A 9,658-nucleotide genomic window follows, 5' to 3' on the forward strand; every position below is an offset into this window, starting at 1 on the left:
TCACCAATGCTGAAGGGACTTTCCCAAAACCACCCACTGAGAAAAAACTGCTTTGACGTCCTGCTCCACTCAGCACACACCTCCTGGCACTGCCCCAGTGCTCGCTGCTTACCAGAACAAATGCTCCCGCAGGACCCCCAGCCTGACCTCAGGGATCAGCCCTGTCCCACCAGGGCAAACCCTCCCCATCCCAGTGCTGGTATAACTCCCCTGCTGGATGCGTCAAGGATACAAAGGTACAGCCCTGGAGGTGATTTCGCTGCCACTTTCACACAGCCTGCATTTATTTCTGGCTTTGTCTCCCACCCCCAGGTGAGATGGTGTGTGAGGAGGAGAAGGAGCCTTGTCTACTCTGTATCCAGCTCTTGCCTTGCCAGCATCCCCACCTCCTGCCCAAGCTCCAGCCCTGGTCCAGGGGGATCAATAACTCTTCTTGGGCTTCTTTTTTCTTGGGTGGCCGTCCACCCACGGCGACAGAATTTCCTATTTCCCTAATTTGCTTATGAGAATGTCATATAGTGCTGCACAAAGATAGTATCACTCCCGGTTTCCCTGCACCACCCAAACAGTCACCCTAATGAAAAGAAAATTAGATTGGTCTGACACAATTTGTTCCTGCTTGCTCTACGCTCTCAGCCCCATTGCTGCCCTCTCAGTGTTTATCTCTTGGTGACCTTACTAATTTGTTCCAGTGGTGTTCTGGGTACCGAGACTGATTCATCTAGAGCTTCCTGGATCCTTTTTTCCCCTTCCTTGAAGAGAATAATGAACTGGGCATCCGTGTCTTCCCAGGACCCATCACCACTTCACGTCCTCATCCTCTCCTCCCATCTTGCCACTGTTGTCACTGAATGCTTGTCACCTTGTTCTCTAGGTGCAAGCACTGGCTGTAGCATCCCTTCCAGGCTGTGCTACCTTCATAGCTGAGCCCTTAGGAAAAGCAAGTTCACTTCTCCCAGGATCATTTAGAGCAAGGAGGATCAGGTCCCACAGAAATGAAGAAATATGGAGAGGGGCTATCACCCTGTTTGTTACCCCACTGTCCTCACATTTTGAATGGGCATAGACGCTGAACAGGAGGAGAGATACAAAGGAGGAACTGGCTGTGAAAACACCAGCAAGTACCACCTCAAATGGGTTTTGGTGCTCTGGTGGCCTCATGGGGGTCCCTCTGGTGTAAGGAGGGCAACTCAGACCCTCCAAGGAGACTCTTCTCAGTGTAATGGAAGCAGGATTGCTGTCAGGGTGTCCCAACCACCTCAGTCACCTACCCAGCCCCTCCAGCAGCATCCCAGCAAAGACAGGAAGAGAAAGGAGAAACCGTGGAGCCAACTGAAAACAAAACTAGAGAAAGCAAAATCAGAGCTTCAGGAGGAAATGCAGATGTGCTGTGAGCCTCCAGCATGCTCAGTCACAGATGGGGCATGGATCTCAGTGGAATGGGACAGGATGGAGGAGATGCAATGGGCATGAACCCATCACATTGTACCAAGGCAGTGCAAACAGAGGAGGGGAGAGTATTGGGAAACCTGCCCAGCACCATCTCACTTCAGCCAATCCCTTCCAGGACCAACAGCCCCTTCCCCACCCAGACAAGGCCATGGAGATGCTCCCATGTTACTGTGTCTGTCAGATCGGTCACAAAAGGCTTCTTCCAGCCTGAACCATCCAAAACAGAAAACACTGCTCCAAAACATCCCCACTCTCAATGCATATAAGTGACCAGGATATGGCTTGCATGTAAGTGAAATGGCAAAGAGTCTCACTACTCCTTCTTCCTTCACTACAATGTTTAATTACGCAGAAACAATGTTTTGCTGTTTTGTGGCATAGCTCCCCTTAAAGATGCTCCTGCATCAGTAAAAGAGGATTTCCTCTCCATCTTCCTGCTTCTCCCAGAATTCTAACTTTTAGACCAGAGTTTCTTTAAGGGATGATTGCTCACATGTTCCCAATTGCCTTTAATCATGGCTGGTGTACTTAAGGAGATGCTGCAGCTGGTCCTACATGGCACACACCCTACTGCATGCCTAGAGTTGGCTTATGGGATTATATAATACCCATCTGGGGGCACTATGAGCTCCAGGGATGCTCAGCTGGGGGATCTAAAGCCTGCATCATGCTTTAAATTCTCCACTAACAATGAGTGGCAGCTATGGAAGGCCAGTCCTGTTGGGTCAGCAGCACTCTGCCCTGCTAATGAAGATGGGAGATGATGCCTGGAGCACAGCTTTGCAGAACTTCTGATACACCCATCACCCCAGAGGAAAAAAAAATGAAGAACCATATCTTACAGGAAAGGCAGAACCCAAACTGCTGACTGAGCTCCTGCTTCTTGCTTACTACGGCTGACTCCTTCCCAACCATCATGCTGCTAGAGTTGTGGCACGATACTGCTCCTTGCAAGGAGTCCAAAGGGGCTGAGCTGCATATCAACATGAGTAAGTGTGGTATGAGCTGCATGCTGCTCTGTGGGGCCTAGGGGAGAAAAAGTGTGGCTACCACCTCCATGGTCCTGCCCTAAGGAGGAGGGATGGAAGCCTCTCTGGATGAGTGCTCACCCCATGTGATTTGCTCTGGATGTTCTGATGGACATCACAGCTCCAAGAAGGCACTGATCATAGTGTCTGCACCCTCCCCGCTGTGCCTGAGCAGCCCCTCTCAAGGCTGTGTGAGTTATTTGGGGCAAGAGAAACAGAAAGCTGCTGACAGTGCTACCAAGGTGTGAGATGCAAATGATGACTTTGCTTCCGCAAGGCTTCGTGGTCTCCCACCAGGACTCTGCTGCCTCCGAGCTTGCTCTTTATCAGAGTTTCTCCAGCCTTTAGCAATCATCGCTGCTTCCTCTTTCAGTTTCTATATGCTGTCTATTGGGCTGCACATCCCTGGCATTTGCTTTCAAGAGGACAGACATAAGTTTAGAACCAGTCAGCTTCACAGCTGGGCATGTGTATTGCTGTGTGACCACAGACAGCACCTTGGGGCCACTTGTCCCCAGCTGAGCAGAAAGCACACCCTGCTGAGACCAGCAAGGAGGAGGGACTGCTTTGCATCTGGGTCTGGGGAGCATTATGTTCTCAGAGTTATTAAGAGCAGCTCTGAGGAAGAGCAGCTCGCTTATCACATAGCGAGGCTCTGGAACCACAACAGACACCCGTACCTACCGGCTGCCACGAGCCGTTATTTGCCTGCCTACGCACATGCCATCATCAGTCAACAAAACAGCCTTGGTGTCAAACCCTTTATTCATCCCCATGGCCAGGTCTGGCTCCTACTGGGCGCAGCATCCCCATCCCAGGGCTTCCCAGGATGCCCAGCAGTGTCCTTCATCTCCACAGAGGAGGAGAAAAGTGCCAGATAGAGAACAGAAAGCACCTTTCTGCTTTGCAGGGGTCCATTAAATAGCAGTGCATGCTGAAGGCCCTGTGCTGGGACAAGACCTCAGTGTGTGAACGTTCTCCAGCACCACCTCCATCCTCACCTTGGAGCTCTCTCCCAAAGCCATGCTTTGCCAGCATCGTTGGATGCAGCACAGCCAATGCAGAAACCCCAAGTGGAGGTTGAAACTGAACGCAGCCCCATCGACATCACTGTTCAGCTCACAGCAAAGAGCAGATGCCCAAAGCACAGCACCAGGATCCTCACATGTTCTTTTTCCTTGGTGCTCATTCCATGTCACCAGCACAGTCAAGACTGTCCAACATGAAATCCAGCACTGAAGCTCATATTCACTCTGTCACTGCAGTCCTTGCACATAGATGGCCATCAGCAGGGCTGTGAGGGCGGCTGCTACGTCCTCTTGTCCTTGTGCCTCTTTCCTCGCTCTGGTGTTATGGGTTTCTCCTCGGGGAAGACGATGGTGGCATACTCGGTCTGCTCAGCTGGGCAGGTCTCAGGGGGCACCTGGTTGCGTGTGTCCTGCTGGAACTCCAGCACACCATAGTCCAGGGTGGACACAGACACTGCAGGTGGCTTCACCTCCTCCTGCAGAGCAAGGACACAACATAAAGGAGGTTCATCCACCATCCAGCGGCACCATTCATCCTCAGCATGAGACCCCGTGTACAGCAATTGCCAAAAACAGCATTTCAGGAGGGAGAGAGCAATGCAAATGCTTTCCTTTGCATGGGAAAAACAAACTGTGAGCCTTGGGGTCACCCACAGGCATTTCAAGGACCCATTTTCCACCTCTCCGCTGTACACTAGAGGCTCAGGATGAGTTTGGGACTGCTCATTCCAGAGAGGGGAGAGCAAAGGGGACCAGCTTGCTGTCCTAAAAGGGCTGGAGAGAAGGCACTCCATGCAGCACCCAGCAAAAGAAAGACAAGGAACAAGCCCAAGATGCAGCAAGATAAATTCTAGCTGAAAATATGGGAGCACAGAGGGGAATTTTCTCTCATTTTCTACAGCAACACAATCCACCAACAAATAGAACCCTGCTTGAGCAAGGGTTGGACTAGGGAGGTCCTGTCCTGCCATAGGCAGTCCTTTGATTTTTGTGATGGGGCTTTGCTGCATGTGCAGAGCAGCCGTGGTTGAGGTGCAGGAGAGACTGAGCAGCACCAGGGGAGATAGGAGAAGCGAGAGGCTTGCAAAGTTCTGATAAAGGCAAGGAGGCAGCAAGGCAGGGAGCTGGAGGTGGAGAACTCACCGCCAGAGTGTTTCCACATGATGGTTTCTGCACGTCTGCAAAGTAACACAGTTGGTTAGAAGATGCTTGTATGCCAAGGCAGCATAAGTATCTGGAGCTGACCCTGAGGGCTCGACACCACCCTTACATCCTAGACACTACTACCAAGAAGGCCCGTGCACCATTCTCCCTCATCATCCCCAGGGACAAACCACTTGAGCTCAGGTACAGTGAACCATCCCATGCGCCCCAGCCATCCATCTGTCCCTGGGTCCCAGCCATGTTTGCAGAAGGAGCATCATCCCCTGGTGTACCCCTAGCCCCATTAGCACACCCCACCTGCTCTCCGGTTGTTGATGATGATGTAGCCAAAGAGCAGCAGCACGATCACACCAGCCAGCAGCAAGGTGCCCAGCAGCACAGCCTTCATGTGATCTGGGGGGCTGCTTTCCTCCTCACTGGGCTCGTTAATTGTGTTTGTCCCCTCAGAGGCTTCTGAAAGAAGCATGCAAAAAGTCAGCAGGTCAGGAGTACCAGGTCTCTGAGTGGCAATGGGGGAGCGAAGGACATCCTTAGAACAGGCTCAGTCCCAGGCTAGCTGCCACAGCCCTGCCATCTCTTCAGGGGTCCCCAATTTGGGCATATTGGATATTAGGAAAAAGACTGGATATTCAGGTTGGATATTATGAAAAATTTCAGGCTGTTCCACAGCACAGCCCCATATCCAGCAGAGCCCCTTGGAGGACATAGTTCCTCCTGGCCACTTCCACATATTGGAGCCAGCTCGCGCTGAGAGAAGTTAGTGGGCATGGTGGTGATAGGCTGATGGTTGGATTAGATGATCTCAGTGGTCTTTTCCAACCTTAATGATTCCAGTAGTTGTGAAAGAAGAGTAATTTTCACAGTCTTTTTGTCTTTTTTTTAGAGGGAAGGCCATTAGCACACCTATGGGTCAGGGAGTAGGGCAGAGGGAGGGCATTCCACCAATACCAACACATGCAAAGCCCCATTCTCATCGTGTCTCTTCCACAGATTAGCCCATAGAAAAGTCAGGCAGTCCCCATCTCCTCCCCAGACACCCCAGTGTCCACCCCCACCCTCCTTGGGGCAGCACCACAGGGAGACACCAATACCCCAGGCTGACCTGTCACTACCAGCTGGGAATGGTTGCTCTCCACCACTTTATCAGAGCGGGAGAAGGTGATCAGCCCGCAGTAGTAGAAGCCTGAGTCGTTCTGATGGAGATTGAGGATCTCTATCTTGAATACAGGAGTGTTGTTGAAGAGCCGATACTTCTCCATCTTCTTCTGGGGGATGTTTCGGATGATCTCAGCAATTTTTTGGGGACTGCTGTTGTTGGTTTTCTGGTACCAGTTGAGGTTGAACTCCAAGCCAGAGTTCTCCATGGAGATGTTGCAGATGAAAGTGGCCGAGCTGCCGGCAGGACGAGTTAACATGGCTGGGAAGAGGGTCACTGTTTGGGAGAGAAGGCACAAGGAGATGGCACAGTTACAGCACACACCCGGGCAGCCACAGGTGTTAGGAACAGCCGTGCCCCTGTGCCCATTGTACTGCCTGCTCTGCCAGCCGCTCCATGTGCTTCTCAGCTGCTTCACCATTAACTCCTGAAGGCCCATAAAAGGCTTTACAAAAATCTGCTCACAAGCCCAGCCCTGAGATCTGTGTCATTCTCAGTGGAGGAAACTACTCTTGGCTACCTACAATCAACCCACAAGACCACCTGCACTATGGAAAACTGCCTTTGGGGGCCTTGCTTTGGCTGCTGGAGTCACTGGAGCCGGCAACGTCCCAGCACAAGAAACTAACCCGGCAGGAAGAAGCAGCTGCTGCAGTATTCTTGGATGAGAACAGTAAAAAGAAAGAAGAAGCATTTGTCATGTAGGTTGTCTGACCAAGCAGGCGGCCCAAACCACCAGCGCTTGGAAATGTCCCTGCTGGGAAGAAATTTATCTTCCTTTTCAGAAGAAACCACAAGCACTGCTAGAAGCTGGGTGTGGATTAGAAAGACCTCATAATCCTTTCGGTGTTAGCCAAAGGCCATAGAAACAGTCCCACCAAATCAGAAAAGTTCCTCAATTAGGTGGATCGAGTGCCACCGAGTTTCAATGTTTGCAGCGTTCTGAGTTTTTTGCATTTAACAGGAAATATTCAGCAGGCTCAGGGCTCTGTTTCCTACTGTGTGCTGCTGTTAGCAATGAATGAACTGCTCGGAGGACAGCCTAAGCAGAAACTGGCCTGACGTACATCCCTGCATCTCCCATGCACCAGCACAATGCCTGGGGTGGGACAGTGAGAGGCTTCCATCAGGACACAATGCAGCCAAAGCCACCAAAGTGGGGTCATCCTCACTCTGTCCAGAGTCACTCAGTCACCCTCCACTTTCCTTTCCCTCCCAAAAAGTCACTCTGAGCAAAGCCACAGGCTTGGAGAGGGTTGAGCTCACCCCAGAGGAGAAGCCCAAGGGGTGAAAACCAGAGCAGAAAATGCGAGCACGCAACAAACACAGAAGCTCAGCACCAAACCCAACTCACAGCATGGCTCCAGCACTGCGACCTCAGGACCCAGCTCCCTCCTCCATCCTCTAACCCCATTACCCAAGCGCAACCCAGACTGTTGGGTTTTCCACCTACCTTGGTGGCAGCTGGTCAGTGGTGGGCTGCAGCACAGCAGCAGGACACAGAGGACAACCAGAGCTCCCTCCATGCTGTCCCTCATCGTCCTCAAGGTGCCCAGAGCCATGGCAGAGCGGCGAGACCCCTGCTGTGCCGTGTGCCTGTGCCCTGTGCCGCTCGGCGCTTCCTTCCCCATATCAGTGGTTGGGTACAAATAAAACGTGACTGTCTCAGCCCCACAGGGAAACCCAGGCAGCCTCCCGCCCCCAGCTTCCTTCCCATCGTGTAGGGAACAGCTGAGCCATGGCCTGGCCCTGCCCCTCCTCGTCTGCTCCCCCAAGGAGGGATGGGCACATGTCCTTGGCCCCAAGGTTGGCCCATAAGTAGAAGGGGTATCTCAGGCTCCTACTGGGTGCTGGTGGGGTGTCGGGGGACATATGGCACTGTGAAGCCAGGAGTTGCCATCACCTGGCTGCTCCCAGTGGGAAGAGATGGGGAGAGGAGAAAGAGGAGGAGAGAAGAAGAAAAGAGCAAGAAGAAAAAGAGATGAGAAAAAGATGGGAAGGAGAGAAGGAGGAAAAGTAAAGGAGATGGAGATAAGGACGGTGAGGATGAGGAGGAGAAAGAGAAAAAGGGGGAAAAAAAGACAAGGAAGAGGAGAAAAGGAGACGGGGGAAATGATGAGGAGAGAGAGGAGAAAAGTAGAAGAAAAAGAGATGGTGGATGAGGAGAAAAGGAAAAGGGGGGAGTAAGCAAGGAGAAAGAAAAGGAAGAGGCTTTCCCCTCAGGCCTGTATCCAATGATATCCCATGAAGTGACTAAGAGCAGAGAGCAGGGGCAGGTGCCCGGGGTTGGGGTACTGTTACTGGGGTGACATTTGCTATAGATATAATTTCTCCATCAGCGATGCTTCCCGCTCGCCCTGTGACTAATATTCATGTAACAAATAACCGGTGATGAAACCGCACCACTTGTTTGTTCTTCCTGCATCTCCTGCACACTGCAGTTGCAATTTTGGAAAGTGTCAGGGGAAAATTAATAACTGGGGCAAATGATGCTATTCTTATGATGCATTCATCATTTTCCAGGCTCTCAGGAGTGAGCGGCAAGGCCGGGGTTCACCCACACCTCACTTTCAACCCCAGCAGCAAGTAGGGGGTGGCCAAGGAGAGGGAGCACAGGGCTGAGCCTGGGGCTGGTAACTCCAGCCAGCCACGTCACTGGAAGCACTGGAGACCCCAAAAGCTCCTTGAAGTCTTTGCAGTTCAGATGCAGGTGGTGGAAGATGTGACAGTTGAGGCTGCACCTTGCTGAGGGAAGGATCAGCAAGAAAAACTGCTTCATGCCCCTGAGCTCTGATCAAAATCATCGTGTGGTTGCTCACACTTTCCAACACACGCTCAAAGTGAGGCACTACGGGGTTGTTGCTCAGTGGAACAAGGAGGGATTAATGGGGGGAGTAAGGCCACCTGGAACAAGGCAGAGAGGATCACTGGAAGGAATGGGCAGTGTGAATCGTGCCCCAGAGTGATGCTGTAATGTGGTATCACAGGGTGGGAAACTGTAGGGCAAAGCAAGGATGGGGCAAAGGCAGAGTAGATGCATGCGGGCAGCCAGATGCCAGGGAAGGAAAAGTAGCATCCAGGCCAAAAAAAGATTCTTTGATCCTTTAAAAAGTCAATTGTTCATCTCTAAACCAGGATGGAGAATAGGGCAGCCCCCTTCTCCTGCATCCTCCCCCCCCGCCAAGACAAGCAGCACCCCAAGGCAGCTCAGATGATCTTGGGGTTGGTCTTAACACAGCCAGCCTTTTTTAATGTGGGTCTGAAGCAGGCAGCAGGGGCAGGAAATGGTTAACTTTGTTTGCAAATAAACAAGATCTGGCGCTCGCTGCCTCGCTGATGCTTCTCGGAAATTAGGACGGGCCAAGCAGTAGATTTGCATGCATTGCAAAGCGCGGAGCTCCAACCCACACGGGGTGAGCAGAGAGGGGCACCGAGGGGCCCGAGTCCTGCAGCAGAGATGGCAGCGGTGATGAACGTGCGTGCTAAGAACGGGGGGCTCGGGTGGATCACAGCAGCGAGGCTGATGCTCCAGCAACACACAGCGCTTGGGGCAGGAGCTTTAGAGAACAGGGATGTGTCCCTGGGTACAGGGATGTGTCCCTGGGTGGGGGGGACGCTCATTCTGGGGGGCGGGGGTGGCTTCCTGCCCCTCGCTCCACCCCGCCGCGTTTCCATTACAACCCAGGTGCGGAGAGAGCGCTGTGAGCGCTGTCATCTGCTGCAAGACATAGGAAACTTGATGGCAGAGATTGCCGAGATGAAGGGCAGAGGAAGCAGGATGTCAGCTTCTCAGAAGGCGCTGCCGTGAGCTGTCGGCACCGTTCTGCCCT

General features: G+C 52.4%; 1 protein-coding gene across 1 annotated transcript; it reads right to left on the reverse strand.

The window, feature by feature from the left end:
- Positions 1-3,227: 3,227 nt before the first annotated feature.
- On the reverse strand, positions 3,228-8,882 carry PDCD1 (programmed cell death 1). The gene is made up of 5 exons (XM_015871947.3): positions 7,282-8,882; positions 5,775-6,104; positions 4,970-5,125; positions 4,652-4,686; positions 3,228-3,984 (listed from the first exon to the last, which is right to left on the reverse strand). The coding sequence occupies exons 1-5, from the start codon at positions 7,457-7,459 to the stop codon at positions 3,790-3,792; spliced, it is 894 nt and encodes a 297-aa protein (XP_015727433.2). The 5' UTR covers positions 7,460-8,882; the 3' UTR covers positions 3,228-3,789.
- Positions 8,883-9,658: the final 776 nt, after the last annotated feature.

This window comes from Coturnix japonica, chromosome 12 (assembly GCF_054131305.1).
Source record: "Coturnix japonica strain WE chromosome 12, WE-NBRP24, whole genome shotgun sequence".
NCBI classification, from domain to species: Eukaryota; Metazoa; Chordata; class Aves; order Galliformes; family Phasianidae; genus Coturnix; species Coturnix japonica.

Coding starts and splice junctions, on each gene's coding strand:
- PDCD1 (XM_015871947.3), bottom strand. CDS start 7,459: ATGGGGAAGGAAGCGCCGAGCGGCACAGGGCACAGGCACACGGCACAG. Junction 6,105..7,281: donor ACTGACCAGCTGCCACCAAG/GTAGGTGGAAAA, acceptor TCTCCCAAACAG/TGACCCTCTTCCCAGCCATG. Junction 5,126..5,774: donor TTCCCAGCTGGTAGTGACAG/GTCAGCCTGGGG, acceptor TGCTTCTTTCAG/AAGCCTCTGAGGGGACAAAC.